The sequence below is a fragment of the Canis lupus genome, chromosome 30 (assembly GCF_003254725.2).
Source record: "Canis lupus dingo isolate Sandy chromosome 30, ASM325472v2, whole genome shotgun sequence".
NCBI lineage: Eukaryota > Metazoa > Chordata > Mammalia > Carnivora > Canidae > Canis > Canis lupus.
The window spans coordinates 17569761-17593481 of record NC_064272.1 but is presented as its reverse complement, the minus strand read 5'-3'; the positions used below and the strand labels follow the sequence as shown (position 1 = coordinate 17593481).

At 39.2% G+C, this 23721-nt stretch overlaps 1 protein-coding gene across 5 annotated transcripts in view; it reads right to left on the bottom strand.

Moving 5' to 3' along the window:
• SCG3 (secretogranin III) overlaps window positions 1-23721 on the bottom strand; it is a 97865-nt gene that overhangs the window by 22847 nt on the left and 51297 nt on the right. For 3 of the 5 annotated variants that reach the window (XM_049104228.1, XM_035708795.2, XM_049104227.1), the window contains 6 exons: window positions 9496-9695; window positions 8805-8857; window positions 8195-8240; window positions 7886-8101; window positions 2803-2945; window positions 1824-1973 (listed from right to left, as the gene is read on the bottom strand). In XM_049104228.1, the coding sequence (XP_048960185.1) occupies window positions 1824-1973; window positions 2803-2945; window positions 7886-8101; window positions 8195-8240; window positions 8805-8857; window positions 9496-9695 (808 nt within the window). Of the gene's footprint in view, window positions 1-1823; window positions 1974-2802; window positions 2946-7885; window positions 8102-8194; window positions 8241-8804; window positions 8858-9495; window positions 9994-23721 lie in introns of those variants that run through there. The other 2 variants (XM_025472789.3, XM_025472790.3) reach the window with 2 other exon arrangements.

Below are 23721 nucleotides of genomic sequence, written 5' to 3'. Positions count from 1 at the left end.
GTCCTACTTTCAAAATTTATCCCAAATTTATAATTTCTCTCTTTCTCCATTACCTGGCTCTAGTCCAGGTACCTTCATCTCTTGCCTTCTAACTGGCACATCAACTACTTCTAATTGATTCCCAACACTGCATTTTCTGTGTTATAGCCAGAGTTATCTTTTTTAAAATGTGATCACATAACTCCTTTGCTTAAAATCCTCCAGTATTTTCCTATTAGTCCTACAATGAAGATCAGAATCCAAGGCCTTGCCTGGTCTGCCCTGGGTCCACCTCCTCAAGCTCATCTCTCATTGCTCTTTCTGTATGCCAGCCAACCTGCCCTTATTGCAGCTACTTGGATACTCCACACATTTTTCTTTACATACTGCCTCTCACACTCAAAGTGAACTCCTATTTAGCCTTCAGTTTGGGCTCAAGTCACTTCTTCAGGGAAGCCTTCCCTGAGCTTAAGTCCAGAAAAAGTTCCTTTTTTACAAGGTCTCATAGAATCAGGTTTCTTTCCTCAGAAAACTTAAGGCAGTTGTAGTTAAAATAGGTGACTATTTGAAGACCATCTACTTCTTCCATTAGACCGTAAGATACATGAGAGTAGGGATTCTATCTCTTTAAATGAGTATTGTATCCCCAGTGCTTTGTTCATAACTGGTACCTCAATAAATATGTATTGAATGAATATTTCCTTTGCTTTAATGCATTTAGATGACATGAGTGAACAGGTCAAGCATATGAATGTTTTAGAGATGGGTGAATAAGGAGTACAAATGGGAGTGAAAGATCAGGACAATACAATAGCTATGTCACTTTCAGTTCAGATGGTAAGCTTGAGTGAATGTCATGAGTTCTTTGATAGATCAAGAATGTTTTGGGTGGATTTTTAAAAGCTGTTTAAAAAATGAAAGCTGGTGATTAGAAATAGGGAGACCAAAGAACTTTATGTTACCTAGTAAAAGAAAAATTCAGACCCAATTTCTGTTTTCTAGCTTCCTCTAAAACATAATCATAGGCCTATACATTCTTTTTCCTTGTATTTGGGATACGATGTTGGAGGGGATGAAGAGCCATGGAATCTGGGTCCTCTGGTGGAGAAAACAGGAGAGATGAAGAGTTTAATATTTTCTTATATCCTTCTGTGGTCAGCTCCAACTAGAGTTTTACAGGGATTCAAAGACGGGAGAAAGACTTTAGTAGCTTGGCAGATGCCAAGAAAAGATGAAGAGGCACAGAGTCCAGGAACAGGAAGGAAGGATGAATGCTTAGTCGAAGTAAAGGATGGTTCCAGATCTCCAAACCAATGAGAAGAGGATAGAGCAAGTGGAAGAGCTCAGAATATAACAGGCAGTATCAGGCAACTAGCTCTGGGGATATACAGGATGGTGTGGCAGAGGATCAAATCAACCCAGGTTTCTTTTTTTGGGTTCTGGAGGCAGATGATGACACTCTGTGAACAGAAGTTGTATACTGAAAGAGCTGCGAAATATTTGGTTCCAATTCTCTGACATTATACAAGCAGCTGTTATGTGGAATGGTTATAACATTTCCACATAACATTATGGGTTAATTTACTGAGCAGTATAAGACGTAGCCTTTACTGTAGAATATAATATAACGTGTATCTTCATTTTCAACATAGAGTTGATTTATATCTTTTAACTTAACAGTATTTTGTGAGTATATATTTTAATTGGGTCAAACGAATCACATACCAAATCTTCTTTGGTATCAAGGAAGATATTAATTATATACAGATTGTATTAATTATATACAAATACAAGCAGACACATACACACATCTATAACATGCAGATGATTTCATATATACATACCACTTTCTCTGGTATTTTTCCAGCCTGACTCTCAGTCACACTTGTCGGTTTATTGGGTTCCTCCTCGTAAGTGTTGGCTTCCTTTGAGATCAATTTCTGTAAAACTTCTGCTACTTCATCTTCTAGTATGTGTGCCTGGCTTTCTGTGATCTGTTACAAAGAGTGAAAATATATATAACTGTTATTCTCAAACTTGTGATTAAAAAGTCTAGATTAAATTCTGCAGTTGAATAGATTTTTAGAAGTTGAGAGAATCTTTTGGTCCTTCTTTCTAGATAACCCTTGTTTATACCTGTATTAGTTGCTGGCCATTCTAGTGACTACCCCAGCACTCCTGGGAAAAAGTGCCTTTGGTCATGCAAGTGATCAGGCCTGTCTTTTGGAATCCATGGAATATTTATTTTGAGAAACATCTTGAGGGTTATTTCTCAACCCTCAGATGCAGGTCATGCCTAGGTAACCACTGAAACAGGCAAATTTAGTACCCTACTAAAGCCTGATAGGGCTGTATAAAGGCTGGGAGCCAGGCTGAGGGACTTAAATTGCTTACAGTTTCCCAAAAGTTGCAGGTCTTTGCTCCTGTTATTCTTTTCTCACAATTCATGTATCTGTTATCATCATGTATCACAAAACATGTACTGCTGTTCATTAAATCTTAACCATCCTTTTAAGCTGACTTCAAACACCTGCTTCTCTGAAGCTCTTACTTATTCCCCAACTGGATATAGTCCATCCTCTGGCATGCTGAACTACTTTTATGGTTCTGATGCAGCTTGCATTGTGGGCATGTGTGCATATGTGTAGTTCCTCTGGTAGATTATAAGTTCCTAGAAGAATGTTGTCTTACTTGTTCTCAAAACCTATGTTTAATATAAAGTAGATGTATTATAAATATTTGGCTATTTGGATCACATGGCTTGGCTTCTTAGCCCATTCCAAACTGTACTAAGAAATGGGTTTATTCTCATGCATGACTTACTAGACCAAGATTCAGCAGTTTAGAAACAATCTTGTCAAATACTCCTCTGTCATTTTCCTCATAAATCCTGGTAGCAATTTTCTGGACGATGTCTTCAGCAGTTAAAGGAGTTCCATCTAGTTGATGAAGGCCATCTGGATCATCTAGACAAAGTAATCACAGCCTCACATTGTAGTTATCACGGGCCTATTTCATGGATATTATATTTTTAATTTGTACACTTAGATTTATTTGGAATGTATTTATGGTGTTACTTGGTCCACAAAAACCCTGGTTTGAAGTAAAATTTTACTTAAAGGGAAGAAACTAGGATGATAATGGAAATTCTGAAAGCTTCTTATGTGATTTTTAAGAAAAAGGAAGATCTTAAGACAACACAAAAGGCCTCTCCATTTTTTTATTTTCATTAATAATAAAAACAAGATTGTATATTAAGATTTTACAGTGTGCCATATTTATGCAGTATGCCGTATTGGCCAAAACACCTTTCCATATAATTTGATATTCCATTTCCATACAAGGAGTGGACTAGTAATATCTACGCATGTATTTCTTCTGACAAATTCCTGGGCTGGGGACGGGGAATCTGCCTCACACTCAGAATCAGAGAGGATGTATCGAAGATTTTATGACTTATCTGGAATAAATATTTACTTCTAACCGAATGTGTGTCAGAACTCCTTTATGGAAGACAGCTTAATTTGATAAGCCCCTTTCTCTAGAGAATAGGGAACTTAGTGTATGTGTCTGAAATTTAAATTTTCAAAATGAGACAATAGGGACGCCTGGGTGGCTCAGTGGTTGAGCGTCTGCCTTTGGCTCAGGGCATGATCCCCAGTCCCAGGATCGAGTTTGGCATCATGCTTCCTGCGGGGAGCCTGCTTCTCCCTCTGCCTGTGTCTCTGTCTCTCTCCGTCTCTCATGAATAAATAAATAAAATCTTAAAAAAAAAAATAAAATGAGACAACAGATTTGTACAAAGCAATATGTAAATATATGTAAATCTCTGCAGAGATGCTTACAAATATGTATCCTTGGCTTTCCTGGGAATACACTTGGCAGCACTAATTCAAAGTAAAGCAAGAGCTCATCCTGAGAGAAAGGGAGGACACAGAAGAGTTGGTGGCAAGGAAGCATTGCACCAGGTCCAAGACAACTCTCAGGAATTAACTGGTCTTTTCTAACATATACCACACCAAGCAATATATTAATATGTGCAAGTTTAGAAAGCATTTAACTCTTCCTGTCACCTCTAGACAGATGGGAAAGATCAGAATTTTAGCCTACGATACCACTTGTTATCTATATATCCTTGGACCACTGTAAAGGGAAATAATAATATTATTTGTTTCATGTGATTATTATGAGTATCAGATGGAATAAGATCTAAATGCACCTTTTAAATTGCAAGGTACTATATGAAAGCTAATGTGTAGTATTATATGAAAGCTAAAAATGATCATATATAGTGGATTTGTACCAAATGCAGTTATCTTCTAGAGAAAATGGAAATTGAATCTCTGGTCAAATTCTGCCTGAATAATTCTGATCATATTTCCTCAAAGAAAGAGGAGCCTAGTATTTCTATTCTGATTCTGTCCTTTTCTTCCATGTCTTTTGGGATTCAAATGAGAAATTTCCCTAACAACCTTTCTTCCAGAACCTATATAGCTGAAGATATATGCTGCCTTAGGCAGAACATTTTCTTGTTGTTTGAAAAGCTTAGGAAACTGAAAAGGGTGATTATACATGGAAGACTGGAAAATTCCTGGCAGTATATTATTGCTGAACTGTCGACAAACCCATTAGCTATGAGCCCTTTGATGCTTATGTACCAGGGTGACTAATAAACAGAAAAGATCCTAAGAAAAAAACCATAAAATCAGTTCATCTCCTGACTGACTGAAAATTGGGTTCTTCATCCATTTTTTTCAGGAGCAGAGACTCACTGTTATTTAGGTCTGATTTTTTCCTTTTGCTGATTGCAAGGCAGACTCTGGGGAATATGTGGAGCAGAAACTACCAAGATCTATGCAGAGGTGGAAAAATTTATTTCCCTTCCCACTTAATCCCTCAGGATCTGAAAAAAAAGAAGAGTACTGGTTGCCTGCCGGAGCTGGAAAATAACTGAGATGACTGTTTTTTCAGTTCATTTACTTCATAACAGGGAGAACATAACCAACACTCAGAAAAAAACAGCCTCTTTGCTCTGCTGCACCGCTGTGTTCTCTTGAGCCAGGAGCTTAGGACTCCCTTAGCAGACCTTTGCTGGATGAAGTTAATAGTTGACCACTTGGGCATTGCTCTTTACCTTCCACTAATTTTCCTTGGCTTTTCTAAAATGGACAGAATCATTCAGAGTGACTTTTCTACTGCTCACGAAGGTATATTTTACCCTCTTATATACCCTCGGAGGGAAACCAAACATGAGTTCAACATCCATATCTTTTTTAAAGCAGCTACAACATTCTAGGTGGGTGTAGAAGGACCATTTTCCAAGTCATTGAATACTTGGCATCTATTTATGGCACCTGACATTCATTTGTCCAATCAATTTTTTATCTTTATTTTTAAAGATGTATTTATTTATTTATGATAGAGAGAGAGGGAAAGGGGGGCAGAGACACAGGCAGAGGGAGAAGCAGGCTCCATGCCGGAAGCCCGACATGGGACTCGATCCAGGGACTCCAGGATCGTGCCCTGGGCCAAAGGCAGGCACTAAACCGCTGAGCCACCCAGGGATCCCCTGTCCAATCAATATTTACTGAAGTCTTAATATGGGCCAGAACTGGAAATAGACTTATAGTTTAGGCATGATGCCTAACTACACAGAGCTTATTGTCTAGTTCATAGTTTGAAACATAGTAAACATAGCTCAATGAATATTCATTTGGTAAATGTACATAGGCGCCCCAAAGCACTACTTCATAAAAGAAACTTGGAAAAATCCTGAATCACATATACTGTAGAAAACACAGAAAAAGCCCATCTGGAGGTTTCCTAAAGGTGTAAAAGTACCCTGCAGAAGTTTGGCACCCTCACACTGTCTTCTGGGGTATAAGTCTGCATGCCTTTGACGTTCCAATTAACTTGGTGACCCCAAACCCACCTGGTTCCAGGACTTCCAAGGTATAAGAAGAGGCCAGTAATCCACTCATAGACTATTCTCCCCAAGAGTCTTCTCTGTAGTCTCAAGAGGACTTGAAATGACTTCTAAAGTAAACCTAGAGCTATCAGGTCTAGTAATTGATAGTTCTGAACCCATTTGGGATGGTAATAAAATGTTGAACAATTAAAAAAAAATAAGTTACTCAAGTTAGTGGCCAGATCACAAACAGAGCTATGCCGCTGCCTGGACATACAACCAGTTTGAGCAAAAAAAAATGTAGTAAAACAAGCATTACACTATTTTTTAAAATTTTATTATATCAAACAATTGGTTTAATCAAAGTGGTTGAAACTGTTTTGTATGTAGCTATACCCAGTGTCTATTTATTTCTAGGCCAAATATTTTAGGGTTCTTTTTAAAAAGATTTTATTTATTTATTCATGAGAGACACACAGAGAGGCAGAGACATAGGTAGAAGTAGAAGCAAGCTTCCTGCAGGGAGCCCGATGCGGGACTCGATCCCAGGACCCTGGGATCACACCTGTGCCTGCGAGCTGAAGGCAGACACTCAACCACTGAGCCACCCAGGTGCCCCCCAAAATTTTCGGTTTAAAAAGTAGAATTCAAGAGAAACAAATTTCCAGTAATGTTTCAAAATATAAGCCATCTCCTCTATCCCATTCACTTACAACACACTTCTGAATTTTTCTCAGGCCATGATATCCAATGAAAATCATATTTATTTAGTAGTTGTTCCCTGGCAGAGAAAACTAGCATAATTCTCTTGTGACCATACAGCAGAATAAGAACATTAAAGAAAATCTGTAGTCACTCTTAAGCAGTGGTCTTCAGCACTGAAAATACACTCTCTTCCTCTCTTTCTCAATGCTCAGATATAGTGGTTCATTTATTCCCTGTGTATGAATTTATTTGCTCATTTATACATCTATTCATAGTGATTTCATAAGCATTGAGACATTGGGTATACAACTAGTGAAGTTTTCAGTTTAATTAAGGAGAAAGACATAAATCATAAGTAGTCACACTTAGGATTGTAAAATTATAAATTACAGTAAGTGTCAGGAATGAAAAGGACAGGTTTCTATCAGATCATGTGTACTGGATGAATATAGAAATCTGTCCTTCCAGGACTATAGAAGCCACGTTAAGGATTTTGGGTTTTATCCCAAGAGAAATAAGAATCTACTAATGGATTTTATGCAAGAGTGACAAGTTCATACTTGTGTGTTGAAAAGATCACTCTGACAGCTCGGAGATGTTGAAAGGCCAAGTGGATGCTGGAAGATCCATTAGAAGATTTTGCTGTAGTTCAAGTGAAACATGATTAGAGTTTGGACAAGGATGATAGTGATCAAGGATGGAGGAAAAAAAACCCATTTTATATATAGGTTATATATATATATATATATATATATATATATATATATATATATATATATAATCTTGGAGAAGAAGTCTGGGCTAGTGTTACAAGACATTAGGCTATAGATCATAATTAAGACCATGGAAAGGTTAGAATGACCTAGAGAGAAAGGACTACGAAAAGAGAGAAAGGACTACGAAAAGAACACTGAAAAGAAAGTAATGGATATTTTAGCTTTTGCGAGGAGTATTTTATTGATTTAGTTATTTGAGAATTATGATATTTTCTTTGTACTAATAATTAAAATAAATTGGAATGTTAAAATGAATTCAATAACATAAAATATAGATAGCAGATTTAAACTGATTTCAAAGCATCAGTAAAGGAATCTTAAAAAGAGTAAATAAAATTCGGACTTTTGTAGAGCTAAGGCCTCACCAAAATTTGGGCTTTGTCTAATTTTGGTCCTGACTAATAAGGGACTACGAATATACAAAGTCTATTTTTAAAACATAGGACTTTCTCTTAAACCACAATGGGGAGACTCCAAGAGAAAAAATAGGAAGCAAAAGTTCTTTTTCCTCATTTACCTTGAAATTTATGATTCAGTCCACTCTTAGTAGAATCATAATCATCAATCAGTCTTCGATTCTTGGTTGAATCAACATCTTCCACATTCAATTTATTATCATATGGGGAGCTTCTAATGGATTGTCTTTCTTTCTCAATTTTTTCCTTTTCTGTTATTGCCTTTAGCAGGTTCAAGTTATCAACAAAGGAATAATTGCTTTCACCTGGCTTATTTTCTGTAAGAAAAGCCCCGGAGCCAAACACATCCATTTTAGTTAAGATTTTCATAACCTACATTATTAAATTACATCAACATAATTTCTTTTTACCTGGAGGGTATGTTTTTTTAATCTTGTCTGCTTCTGCTTCAGCAATCTGGGAAGTAAATCGGAGGTAGACCTGGTTTTAAATCATTGCTCCACCACTTAACAAATATGACAGCTAAATGATTTAATCTCTGTGGGATTTAGTTTTCTTATTTGTAAAATGTAGATAATACTTTCTATTTCAAAGCATTGCCATAAGGATTAAATGAGATGAAATAAAGGGCAGATGGTCTATAAATATTAATTCCCTTCTCCTGTAATATTGGTAAAAGATAAATCTGACAAGCAGTCTTAGAGTGGAGGTGATGTTGAGCTTACTCAGTAATTATACTGAGTATTAAACAGTTATTATACAGTCAGTTCTATGTATTATACATTATTCTATGTATATTATACAGTCAGTTCTATGTATTATACATTATTCTATGTAAATAACTGTTAAGACATACAATTTCCCAAACCATATTTTCCATTCTAATTTCTGTCAATTTATTACTAAGCTCCTGAAGTTTGTGAATTCAAAATGGCTAAAAAGCCACAGCATAATAACATTAAATATAATAACTGAATGAAACTGCATGAAATAGCATTTACAGTCTGACTTTTGACCTACCTGTTCATTCAAAGGTCTTTCTGCACTTAATTCTCTATTATGTAGGGGTTTGTCTAGAATAATCAAACACAAATATAAATTTAATTGTGCAGTGGAAAGACACAATACGTCTCTTACTACATAAAATCTCCAAAAAAGAGAAATTATTAGGAGAAATGTCTTTGGATGACTGAGAAACAAAAACATGTATTAACAAAGATAATCAAGATTATACATAATGATGATCATCAACGTTGCCTTGCTTCTTATCCTGGTGTACTTGCTAAGTTAATAGAATTACACTTTTATTTTTCTGCCCAGAAATGTTATCAATCTAACATATAGTTCTAACACTTGGCTTAACAGCTGTTTCCAACTAGAGCATAATCTGGAGTGGAGTGGCATTACTGGCACATTGAAGGCTCTTTTGTCATATGCTGCACATATTACGAATACATATCTGAGAAAGGTTGTAAGACAACTAAAAAAAGAAAAAAAGTCACTTTTTTTTAAGGCAGAGAAACCACCACCCCCCGACCAGTTTCAAAATAAGATATTTCAAAACAACTCATTATTACTCTATCATTCAAAAAGTGTGAGGGGAAGAAAAAAAATCTTTCTGTCTCTAAATTCCAACTGATTTCTCCATCAATATGCACAGATACGACCTGATCAGAAAACGAGGCAAGGCAGTTCACGGTTCACGCTTTACCTTTTCTTGGCGAAATCAAAGGAGGTGGAAAGACAAGTGCCCGCGTACCTGGACTGCCTCCCGGCTTGGGGAAAGCTTGAGTTGGGCTGCTTTGGAGCACCAACACCAGAATCCAAGTGCCGGTCCAAAGGAACCCCATGCTTCCACGCTTGGCTTCCGAAACTGCCTGGCGCCGGGCTCCCGGGCTCCCGGAGCTGTGGCTTTTGTTATGAATGAAAAGGAGGAGTAAAAACAGGAAGAGCTAAGAGGGCGGGTGAGGGGAGGGAGGGCGGCAGGCGCCCGGCGGCCGCTGGAGCTCTGGGCTCGGCTGCCGGGTGCAGGGATCCCAAAGGCTCGGGGCGGGCGGGCGCTCCCGAGTCAGGTCCTCAGGTGGAGGAGAGCGCTGTCCGCGCTCTGGGTGCTGAAGTTCCTGTGACGCGGGGCCGGCCGCGGGTCGCCTAGGGCGTAGCCTTACTCTCCCCTTCCTTGAGAGGAAGTGAGGACGGAGGCGCATGCTCCCTGACAGCCAGAGGCGGGAAGGGATGGCGTCAGCGACTCCAGCTACTCCAATCCCCCGGGAAGGCGAGGGGGGAGGGGCGACTGGCAGGCCAGCGGAGGAGTCTGTGCCGCAGTCCTACCGGGCTCCTGCGCTCAGGGTCACCTGGATTGCCATAGACTTGGACGTCATTGTCGTAACTTCCCAACTGAACGTTACTTCAAGGACCAGATGCCTCCCTGCCCTTGTACCTGTCAAGGAGAGCTAGATAACCTTGTATGAAGGTTTCTGCCTTCGGATAGTTCTGGGGTATCTGCTCCTGAATCCCGTATTTGCACTCTACCTCCTGTACCCAAAATGTAGACATGATTCTTACATCCTTAGAAAAGCCCTGCCTTTGTGATGAGTTGGCATACAAAAAGTCCCTTGGTGCTCTTATTTCTGTCTTAGCTCTACGCAGTCTTTTGAATTGGGGAATTCAAGGGACGTTCTTTCAGGTAGATTGCTGCGATGCATTCTCACTCTCCTAGATGCTGAAGCAGAACTAAAAAAATTATTACCTGTTCCCCTAAGCATGGATGCCCTCATCAGTCGCGGGTAGGTAAACATCAAGGGCCAGTTTCATTGTAAAATTTCCCCTTCCCCACTAAGGGGAAAGCTCCCTCTTCATCAGTACAAGCACCACAAAACCAACCAACCAACCAACCAACCTGCATTTCAGTAAAATTCTTCCCCAGGGTTCAATTATGCCTAAGGGCCTGGCTGTTCCAAAGGTCTTTGAAGAGAGGGGAGAGTCACAAAAAGCATTTACATCGTAACTAGGTCAACTAGGTCATCGTAACTAGTATGTTGCATCGTAACTAGGTGCTTCCTACCTTCTGAGAATATTCCCCCAAAGCCTAACATTATAGCATAAAAGAAGTTATCAAAAGACTTTTAAATGATGAATACAAGAAACAGTAATGTGAGCAGGATGCTGAGTAAGCTCTTTAGTTTCTGATTTTTAAAAGAAGCTTGGAACCTTTCCTTTGGACTGTGGCATTCTGGGAACCAATCTGAATAATGACCAAATAGAAGGATTCAGCACAATCAGGCCTTTGATTTCTGCACCCTTGCTTTTCAAGGAGCAAGTTAGTAATTCAAGTACCTAAAAACAAACAAACAAACAAGCTAATAAACAAATCTCCCTTTTTCTGAAGGTTTTTGAGTTTGGAAGTCACTCAAATACTTTCCTTAAGAATCTGAAGAGTACTTTCAATCTAACAGCTATTTCAAAACAAATAGTTGTTTCTTGGCAGTGATAACACAGCATTATTATCCCAGGATACTGCATTAAAAAAAATTGTAACAATTTAAGATCCCAGCTGATTGAAGAGTAAATTTCCTCAGGTTCCGCTTCTTTAAAACAGAGATGACAGGCTCTGTTTATCTCATAATGTTATTGTGGGGATCAAATGGTACATGTTTTGATCAAGTCCTTTTGATGCCAAGAATATTTTGACACAGCCTAAAAATAGGTTATGAAATGTTTTCAGCACTTAAGAACATTGACGAATATTACGTGAAATAGCCATTCACTAATCCTGACATTCACTCTTGCTTACCTCATTCCTCAGTCTTACACTATTTTTTAAACCATTTTCTCCCATTTTTTAATTGAAATATAGTTGACACACAATGTAACACTAGTTTCAGGTGTACAACATAGTAATTCAACAATTTTATATATTATGTTGTGCTCACCACAAGTGTAGTTACCATCTGTCAACATATGACACTATCACAATACAATTGATTATATTCCCTATAATGTGCCTTTCATCCTGGTGACTTATTCATTTCATAACTGGAAGCCTTATACCTCCCACTCCCTTTACCCATTTAGCCTCATTCTTTTATTTGTCTTGTTTCTGACTTATCTCTCCCCTCAATATATATTTGCAGTTGAGAGAGAGGTTCAGGTGGAGTGAAGGTAAGGGATAGCTACTAAGTACGTTGCATCGCTTACCAAAAATTTTTTAAAAAGGTGTTTGACCTTTCTCTGCCATTTCTCAAAGTGACTGTGTTAAATGTACACTGAATCTAGGTACATGTTATGTTTCTTATCAAATGAGCTGTGGAACACTGAATAAACTCTAAGGCATGGATTTACATTCCTAAGTCTTATGGATGTTTCTGCTGGACTCAGTGTAGGTCTGAATGGAGTGATCCTAAGTTTCATTATTCATTTAGCAGATATTTATTGAGCACTTGAAATGTAGCAGGTATTGAGATAATTGCTGGGTGTACCAAGACAAATAAGATGGCCACTGCTAGTCTTACAGCCTAATAAAGACAAAGGACTGTAATTATAACAACAACAACGAACATAACTATTTACTGTGTAGTTTTCATGTTCTACACATTGATCTCATTTAAATATAAGAGAACAAATATGCACAGACATGTGTTATGGGTCCTCTCTTTTATGTGCAGATTTTAGGTGGTGTGCAAATAATGGAATGAATGGTCAGGCAAAATTTCAAAGAGAATATATCTCTTTTCTTAATAATAAGATTAAAATATTTGATTAGGGATCCCTGGGTGGTGCAGCGGTTTGGCGCCTGCCTTTGGCCCAGGGCGCGATCCTGGAGACCCGGGATCGAATCCCACATCGGGCTCCCGGTGCATGGAGCCTGCTTCTCCCTTTGACTATGTCTCTGCCTCTCTCTCTCTCTCTCTCTCTGTGACTATCATAAATAAATAAAAATTAAAAAAATAAAAATAAAATAAAATAAAATAAAATATTTGATTAGTGTGTATACCTACACTGTAAACATTGAATAGTGTAAAAAATGTTGAAACTACAAGTGTCATTGACACAGATCAGAGTATCATAAAATAGGCATCATGTAATGTACAGGTAGTTTGTCAGTGCTTTCTGTGTATAGGTGAACACACACGTGGATTGTTTGTCATGCTCTCATTCACTGGTGGAGAAGATGCCTTTTTAAAAAAAAGATTTTATTTATTTATTCATGACAGAGAGAGAGACAGGCAGAGGGAGAAGCAGGCTCCATGCAGGGAAACCAACGCAGGACCTGATCCTGGGTCCCCAAGATCACAACCCTGGGCTGAAGGTGGCATTAAACTGCTGGGCCACCAGGGCTGCCATTTTTTAAAAAGATTTTATTTAAGGATGCCTGAGTGGCTCAGCGGTTGAGCACCTGCCTTTGGCCCAGGGCGTGATCCTGGAGTCCTGGAATCAAGTCCCACTTTGGGCATGGCTGCATGAAGCCTGCTTCTTTTCCCTCTGCCAGTGTCTCTGCCTCTCTCTTTCTGTGTCTCTCATGAATAAATAAAATCTTCAAAAAAAGATTTTATGTATTTATTTGACAGAGAGAGAGAGAGAGAGAATAAGCAGGGGCAGCAGCAGAGGGAGAGAGAGAGAAGCAGGCTCCTCATTAAGCAGGGAGCCACAGGTGGGACTCTGATTCTAGGACCCTGAGATTATGACCTGAGCTGAAGGCAGACACTTAACCAACTGAACCACCCAGGTGCCCTGTGAAGATGGCTTTTGAGCTGAGTCTTGAATATAGAAATATTTGAAGGATGTTTTTATTCATTATTGGAAAATAATTATATTAGTTATTGGATGTTTTATTATAGGAAACTTCAAACAAACACAAAAGTAGAGAAAATCCTGAAATTAACACCCATGTATTCATTATCCAACTTTAATGGTCATTATCTCATGACTACTCTTTTTATTTTATATTCCCAACCACTTTGCACCCTCAATGGATTATTTACCTGTAAAAATCCCAGACTTCATATCATTTCATCCATAACTATGTCAGTATATTTACCTAAGAGATAAAGTTTCTTTTATCCTAACATTACTGTAATACCTTTAGCATACATCATAATAATAATATTACCTTAGTATCATCAAATATCCAGTCAGAATTCAAACTTCCCCACTTGCCTTATAAATATTTTGACAGTTGGTTTGCTTGGACCAGGACCTAAACAAAGCTATGCGTTACATTTGGTTAGCATGTGAGAGACACATATGAACATAAGATTGGAAAGACTCATGTTTCAAGGTTTTCTTTGAGTTCCCCAGACAAGTTAGTTTCTTTCTTAGAATACTGTGCACACTTCCAATGTGGCATGTAGCCCATTGCGCTGCTTTTTGAATATGCTTCTTTTTCCTATTTCAAAAATAATAAATGTACATCAAAGGAAAATTCTGAAAATACAGATAAGCAATGAAGGGGAAAATCTGGTAGAGATAACTACCAACTTTTGGTGTATGTTCTTTTGGTGCCTGTTTTTTTTTTTTCTAAGAAAATATTTTTTATATATCTTTATAAAACTGTATTTCATACTATATAATTACTTACATAATTTATCCCACTAGCTATTTATCCCACTAAACTAGGAAATCCTCAAAGGAAAGGATCTTGTCTTACTTATCTTTCATTTCTCAGCCATCCTTACAGCATCTGGAATCCATTTGCTTAAATAAATGAATAAAATGACAAGAATTACCAGTTCACCTTTGGTATTCAAATGCTGAGATTATGATGGGTGTCCCACACTGGAAGTCTTACAGTGCCAGGAGCTGCCGGTTGCCAAAATTGCTGTTAGCCCTTCCATCAGTTTGAATTTCCACTCAGCAATTTTTTTTTTTTACACGAAAGAGTAATCTTGCAGAAGAGGTGTTCTTGAAAGGCCTAAGAATAGAGAGGAAGAGCTGGCAAAGGACCTTACAGCTACAAAGTTATAGGAATGAATCTGTTACAGTGAAAGAAACTGACACAGGATACCAGCACTAGATATAGTTGCTGGTATAACTCAACAGAGAAGTAGATGTGAATCTGGAAATTCACCATCAGAGGAAAGTTGAAATAGCCAAGGGTAATGGAAAAAAAGCAGATAAAAAGACTAAGACAATCAAGGAAAATGAAGGCATGGAAATGGAAAAAAAAAAAAAAGTATACAAAGAAAGTGGGCCCAAATGACAAGATCTTATAGGTTACCTACAGAGTGGGAAGTGCCAGAACTGAATCTGACAGTGGGAAGGAGAAGGTAGCTGAATGGTAAACTACTCTTGTTCACATCTTTACCTTGGTTGTACCAAGGTTGAACCAGATGGAGTCAGTCACCTGCTCAAGGCACCATGGAGAGAGGTGTGAGATACTATAATGGAAGGCTCCCTCCAGAACTACAAGAGCAGAACACTTTCAGAAGGAGTCAGGGTGAAGATATAAGACAAACACTGCATTGTGGAATACAGTATTTAATATGGATTAAACACTATTGAGTGAAAAATATCAGGTTTCCTATTAGCACTATGATTCCTATTTATAAAAATTGTCCATGAGTGTGTTATGTTGTGTGCACAGAGAGTTATCTAAAAAAATTATTTCCCACAATATTTACAGTGGTTTCCAGTTAAGAGTTTTTTCTTTGTTAATTAGGCAATTTTGAATTCCTTGAATTTCAACATAAGTATATATTGGTTTTGTAATTAGAAAAAAAGCAATGCAATCTATGTAAGTAATAGATTACATACTATATACTATCCTGTATACTTCATGATGTTTCAGAGAATTGAAATGAATGATTTTCTTCTGGGATATAGGAATAAATTGTGATAAGATCAGCTGAGAGAAAATTAAAATCTGGTGGGATTTTTTTTTTTGAGATTTTATTTATTTATTCATGAGAGACACAGAGAGGCAGAGACACAGGCAGAGGGAGCAGCAGGCTCCACGCAGGGAGCCCGATGTGGGACCCGATCCCGGGTCTCTGGGATCACACCCCCAGGCTGCAGGCGGCGCTAAACCGCTGCGCCACCACCAGGGCTGCCCATGGTGGGATATATTTTTTGTTTGTTTTTTGGGTTTTTTTTTTTTTTTTTTTTTTTGGTCTTCTCTGACCTTCTGCCACCACTTGAATGCCATTCTAAACAATTTCCACAGTGCATTGTCATTACTTATATGTCTTTTTATTGTGACCCCCACTTGGGAGAAGAACTTGGTCAGGATTCATCTTTTAAAAACTCAGTGCCTGTAAAGAAGTCAATAAATGTTTGTTGAATAGAATTTTATCATCTTGTGAATCTACCTATAGCAGCTCGTTTACATGAGACTTGGCACCCTTTTCTAAGCCACAGGTTTACCTCAAGTAGCCAAATTGCACCATTTCTCCCCACCAACCCTGCCCAACTCCTCCCTTTCCAGGGGCCAAACTGCTAGGTGGTCAGGGGCATGCTTGGAGGGCTAAGGCTTCCCAAGTACTCCTCAGGTTAGTACATACTCTCTCTATCCTACTGGGCCCTGCAGCTGGCCTTTTGGGCACCGGGAATTAAGAATATTCCAGTTCCTGTTCAATGGTAGAGGTATGGGGGTTGAGGGCAAAAGAGATAAAGGGTACAAACTGGGATTCCTTTATATAGGGTCCAGCCTTGGGGGATTTGCTAAAATACTGATGACATGGACTCCCTTGTGGATCTTCACAAGGTATTAGCCATTCAAGGTGTGTTCAACTTGCATGAGTCAAGCCATTCTTGACTTTCTTACTAATTTGGTAGTCAGGTTGATCTTGAGTAGCTACTCCAAATCCTTAGGAATGTTGGATAGGGTCATCTAGGTTTCCCAGGAGGAGAGAGTATACATCAGAAACTTGCTCTCTAACTGCTGGAAGGCACTCATCTTATTTATTTTTTTATAATTTTTATGTATTTATGTATTTATTTATTTAGGATAGTCACACAGAGAGAGAGAAAGAGGCAGAGACACAGGCAGAGGGAGAAGCAGGCTCCATGCACCAGGAGCCCGACGTGGGATTTGATCCCGGGTCTCCAGGATCGTGCCCTGGGCCAAAGGCAGGTGCCAAACCGCTGCGCCACCCAGGGATCCCAAGACACTCATCTTAAATTTGTGCAGAATAGTAGGTACATCAGAGTCATCCTGCTGGCCCCTGAGGTCAGGTAGAGGACAAGGTTGAGATGAGTACCCATTACCCCTTATGCATATCCACGAGGTCATGCAGGGTATGCATTAATAGCACAGGAGTATGGCACTAAACGAGTCAATGGCTCTGTCCTAGGTAATTGGGCTCCATAAAATTGTCACTATCTGGGTGTCTTCTGACTGTTCAATGTGAAGGAAATTGGGATCCTTCTCTCATTAGGTGTGGTGGGCTTAAACATGAGTTGTTTCTGACCCATAGTTGCATGAGTGGAGACAATGGACAAATACTAAGAATCACATCTTAAAGGAGGGCATGATTAGAGCTGTGATAAATAGTATAAGTCAAGTCACCACACTGGGGGATTCAGACACAGGAACCAGAGCTCAGAGCTGAAAGGGCAGGGAAACTCAGAGAACTGATGAATCAGAGTACCAAGAAGGGGGCCAGTCTAGAAGATTTTCTGACATGGCTGATGGGCACCATAACTTTTTATGCAGTTCTTTTTCTGGTTTGCCTGGTTGTGCAAGGTGAATTAAAGGAATAAAATGGACTGGCCAGCGATATATGGAAATGGGCATGAGTCTTAACTGTCACTGTAGAACTCATCACAGACCTTAGCACTCCATTCTTCTTTTTTTTTTTCCATTCTTCTTCTCATCTTCTGAACAAGATGAGAGAGATCCACAGTGCAGAAGAATTACCATTTTAAGTTCTCAACTGTGTATTCTCAGAGGGTCTCAATCTTCTAAATGTCAGGCTCTATGATGAAGTGTATCCATTGGGTCCTTATCTGGGCCCTGGATATGAAGATTCCAAGAGATCTCTCTGTAGGTCAGCCTAACCATGGACAGTAGAAGCAGTTTCTCCCAAGTTGTATCAGCCTTTGTTTGACTGTAACCTATCCAAGGGACTGAGGAATCAATGTCCATATACAGGTAGTCCACTCTCCAATGACTTAAAGGAACAGGCAGTTATATTTGTTCTTTACCACAATTCATGTTAAGTTGCCCTGGAGGGGGGGGGGGGTCCTAAGACTTTCTCTAAGAAAAATGGTGGCCTGGAGACTGGTAGGACCTGGGCCCAGTGGAAATAGAGCATCACTTACAGCTGGGTTCTCATATGCCTCATAATGATGGATTAGGACCTCCCCACCCCAGGTATGGCTGGAGGCTTCCTTGATGCCTGTGGTTTAATTCATTTATCTGACTCATGCATCCGGAAGATGAGGAAAACCGGAAATCTTGCCTAGAGAGCTGAGTCTTTTCAGGCAGCCTGAGAGGGAAAGGGTATGAGAGAGAGCCTTTAGGAAATTCTCAAGCTTAAAAAAAAAAAAAAAAGAAATTCTCAAGCTCTCTGCTTTACTCTGAGAAAGATTCATATATATATATATATATATATGTATATATGTATATTTATTACATATATATGTATATATGTGTATATGTATATATATATACACACTATTTGAATTTCTATCACATCTTTGATTTCATCTTTTATTCTTTTATTTCATCTTTTATTATTCTCCCCTTATTCTTTCCAATTTAGCCTCATTAGATTCCTTGCTGTTCCTTAAATACAGCAGGCCCACTTCTGTCTCAGTGCCTTTACACCTGCTCTTCTCTATTCCTGGAATTCTCTTTCTCCAGATATTCCCAGGGCTCTATTGCTTACGTATATCATATATTTGCTAAGAAGTCCTGTTCTTAGAAAGGTTTACCATCTCAAGTTGGGTTCCTTGAGATGCAGACTCTGAAATGAAGATTAGCAGTCTAAGAGGTGGAAAGGTGGAAAACCAAGGTACCTTACAAAGTTTCAAACAGATTGGAGGCAGATGCTGTAAAGTTTAGGAAATAGCAGGTACAGAAGAAACAGATTGCTGCGTTCCAGTTATATAGAAGAGCTAAATAAGTGGTGCATCATCATGATGGTTTAGATTTGAATTAAGAAAGCGATCATACCAACAAAAAGAAAATGTGACATTATAAAGCCTTTGGAATTAATAAAACAGCAAATAAATTGAAAAAAAAAAGCTTAAAAGCTTAAGCTTAAAAGGCATAAAGCAAAGCTTTTCATAAGCTTAAAAGGCAGAAGCAGTTGCCATTAATTTATATGTAAAAAAAACTTTTGAGCATTCCCATTCCCAGACCTCAAAAATAACCTCTTTGGGGTTTTTCTGATACTCTTGGACACATCTTGCTAATGGATACACAAGATAAATTAAGATAAAGCACAGATGCTCACAGACACAGTTGAAAGCTATGGCAGCTTGATGTGGACATGTTGAGTGTATTTCCTGGGGAAGGGGCTCAGTGCTGCCCTGTTTACATAGTGCTGCCTCTATAATTGATCTGGAAAACAAATGCTGAATGCCGCTTTTTTTTCACCTTTGTGAAAGCAAAAATCCTCTTTGGATTTTTTTCAGTTAGCAAAAACAGGTACAGATGTACGTCTTTTATAAAAATGAACTGGCATAATGTGAACTTTTGAAAAACAGAGGATACCTGTATGCTTTTGAATCAACATCCATGGAAGGGAAAGAATGGGGAGGATACCAGGTTTGCCAGTGGGAGAAGTTGAGCTAGAAGGTCTCAGGAGAAGCTTTAGTTGATTCTACAAAGGAGTTCTGTTGTTGTTGTTGTTGTTTTTTTAAGGATTTATTTATTAATTTATTTTCTTCTAAAGATTTATTTATTCATGATAGACACAGATAGAGAGAGGCAGAGACACAGGCAGAGGGAGAAGCAGGCTCCATGCTGGGAGCCCGATGCGGGACCGATCCCGGGACTCTAGGACCATGCCCCGGGCTTTGCAAAGGCAGGCACCGAACCGCTGAGCCACCCAGGGATCCCTGTATGTATGTATGTATGTATGTATGTATGTATGTATGTATTCATTCATTCATTCATTCATTCATTCATTCATGAGAGATACAGAGAGAGCGAGAGAGACGCAGAGACACAGGCAGAGAAAGAAGCAGGCTCCATGCACGGAGCCTGATGTGGGACTCAATCCCGGGGCTCCAAGATCACACCCTGGGCCCACCGCAGGCACTCAACCACTGAGCCACCCAGGCGTCCCATGGAATTCTAAAGATCTAAAGGAAATGATCCTTCAGAGCTATCCTGAACTGGGGAGAGAGGTGGAGGCCTTCATAATCCTGCATTGGGTATAGGCTTCCCCAGAAGGAGTCATGCATGACCCTGGATGAGATAGCTTTTTCCAGCATCTGTGAGAAAAAGTACTTTGGTCCTAAATGGGATCTGAGTAGTATGTCCCAGTGTTCACCACAGGTATCCTGACCTCTTATTTAAAGTTACCCCTTGCTTCCTGTACCCTCTCTCCCTCTCCCCTGCCTTATTTCCATTCAACTTATTGCCTAACATACTGTACATTTCACTTATTTATTTTAAAGATTTTATTTATTTATTCATGAGAGACACACACAGAGAGAGAGAGAGAGAGAGAGAGGCACAGACACAGGCAGAGGGAGAAGCAGGCTCCATCCCAAGACCCCGGGATCACAACCAGAGCCAAAGGCAGATGCTCAACCCATGAGCCACCCAGGAGCTCTCACATATTGATTTAGTTATTATCTCTCTTCCCTACCTAAACCATGAGAGATTTGCAAACAGGGATTTTTTTTGTCTACATACTTTTTTTTCCATTGCTATATTCAGAGCATCTAGAGTAGTCTCTTATATATAGTAAATACTCAACATATATCAATGTATGGAATATGCTATGAAACACCCCAGGAAAAAAAACATTGCTAGACAAATAGAAAAAATAAGATTGGCCATTCATGAATAATTATCAAATCTGGGTATTGACTATACAGAGATTCCATATATTATCCTCTAATTTTGTATATGCTTGAAATTTTTCATAATAAAAAGCTTTAAAATAAAAGGGTTATTTGAATTTTACTGTGCACTGGTAGAGAGAGGAGTAAGAGAAACTGTTTTCCTTTCTTATTTCTCCCAAAGGTATTCTGAAAACACAATTAAACATCTTCCTCTGTGGAACAGAAAATCAATCGCTTTTCTCTGGTGCTCCAAAGCCCATCCTCCAGTCATCCCTGTAAACATGCGGCTGCCATGGAGATCCTGATTGATTTAGCTACAAATGCCCCGCCTGGTTAGTGGTGCAATTTCAGGTCTCTTCTCCCAGGATGCCAACATTTTATAGGTATTAGAGAATTAGGCCAGCATTTCTTGCTAGACACCACACAGAAACAGAGAGGGCTAATGCATTCTGAGAAACTAAGAGTGATTACTGGATTTCCCTTCCTATCAGTCTTGGACCGTGGGTAGAAACAGAGGCTATGGGAGAATGCTCAAGAGTACACCTCTCCCCAAAGTGGAGAGCTGCTTGACCTGCACAGGGAAGCAGTTCCCTCTTCTCTACTGCTTCTACTCCAAACAAATCCCCCCAAAGGCGTCACATGACATGTCTCCTATGGCCTCTCTGACTTCATTTTTTCCCACTCACTGCCAGGCTCCTGAGCTCCAGTTACACTGGCCTCTGATGTTCTTGATACGGCGAGACATGCCCTTGTATTGGTGCTTTTATAGTGACCTCCTCCTCTGATGGGAATAATTTTCACCTCCTCCAAACCTTAGCTCAAATGTCACCTTCTCAGTGATGGCTCATTTAAAATTGCACCCACTGCTGCCACTCCTGTTTTCTCAACCCTATTACATTGCTCTACTTTTTCATTATTCCTCGCCACTTACCTCTTTTAAACATACTATGAAATGTGTTTATTTCTCTATCTCAAATGCCTATAATGGTGCCTGGCACATAAACAGTTACTGAAAATTTTGAACAAATGAATGGAACTCAGAGTCCTGTGTTTCTCCAGTGTCCATACATTCAAGAATTTTCAATTCAGTACTAATTTTAACTCTGTTGCTGTCAAAATCTCTCTGCTCCCTTTCTCTTGTCCTTTATCTCCATCCCTCCAGTTTATACTTTATTTTTTTTTAAATATTTTTTTTCTTTATTTATTTATGATAGTCACACGGAGAGAGAGAGAGAGCGGCAGAGACACAGGCAGAGGGAGAAGCAGGCTCCATGCACTGGGAGCCCGATGTGGGATTCGATCCCGGGTCTCCAGGATCGCGCCCTGGGCCAAAGGCAGGCACCAAACCACGGTGCCACCCAGGGATCCCCTCCAGTTTATACTTTAAAGCAACCAGACCTTTTAAAAATGTAAGTATGATCAAAGTAAGGGTGGAGCTTGGGCAAAGCAACATGAAAGTTGTAGCAGCCTGTGCCTAGTCACAGGTGGGAGCCATTACCACCCAGCTTGAGCCTGGTGTGAGCTCTACCAGAAGGCCCACTGACAGGGAGTATAGCCTACAGTAGAGGATGCAACCAACAGGAGACAACCTAATAGGGAGGGAGCCAGGGAAAAAAAATCTCATGACTCCACACTTTCCTTTATTCCTCTCATCTCCTGCCAGTGGCTCCTTGTGGCTAAACTCAGCCAGAAACCAGACAACAAGGGAGCCATTCATACAGTCCTCTGAGGTCAGCCTTCTTGGGCATAGGTTTGAGTGGACAGTGGATCTGGCAGGAAGGAGAAAATGGAAGATACCCACTTTTCTCTTGTTTCATGCAGCTCCACTCTCAGGTCCCTTCCTATCATTCTCGGAATATGACCAGCTTTCTTCCCACTCAGGGCTTTTGCACTTGCTTTTCCTTCTGTCTGGAGTGTTCCTTCTGTTAGCTCTGTCTCATCCCAGGAAATTTCCCCTCCTCAGGCCTTCTCAGATCTGTGTCTTCACTCAATTATTTTCTGTTATATCATCCTCTTTCTTTCTTAGCATTTATCACAGCCTTTAATAAATTTCTTTTATTGTCCATCTCCTCCTCCAGACTATGCAAGCATTTCAAGAGCAGGAACTTGGTCTTTTTTTTTTTTTTGAATTCTAACACCTGAGACAGTCTGGCATCTAGTGGGCACTCAATAAATATTTTTTTGAATAAATGAACAAATACATGAATAACAAAAAAACTCTAAAAGCAAAAGTAGGGGAATTTCCTACTAGATATTATAAATATATAATAACTAAAACATTTTGACCCTGCATAGGAATAGAATTCCACAGTTTAGAAGTAGAACCACTGCAATAGCTTCCTAATTGGTTTCTTTCCAAATGGATTTAGTACATGATAAAAGTGGCAATTAAAATTGATGAAGATTAGAGAGGCACCTGGGTGGCTCAGCTAGTTAAGTGTCCAACTCTTGATTTTGGCTCAGGTCATAATCTCAAGGTCATGAGACTGAGCCCTGCATTGGGCTCTGTGCTAAGTATGGAGCTTAAGATTCTCTTCATGTCCCTCTGTCCCTCCCCTAGCTCTCTCTCCTTCTTTCTCTCTCAAAAACAACAACAACAACAATAAAAACCAGTGAGGATTAAATAATTAATACCTAAATGATGTTGGGATATTGTCTAGAATTTTGTTTAATGATGGATATATTCCTCATGCCTTCATTGAAATAAATATTTAAATATAAAGCCATGATAAATTGTGTGAATACTTTTATGATCTTGAGAAAAGAAATGCTACTCCAAACATTAGAGACAAAGCAGAAGACATAAAAGAAAAGAACAATATATTACCACCTAAAATTTTTATTTATTTTTTAAAATAAATAAATAAATAAATAATTTTTAAAAAGATTTTATTTATTTATTTATTTAGAGCAATACATAGAGAGAGGCTGAGACACAGGCAGAGGGAGAAGCAGACTCCTTGCTGCAAGCCCAAAA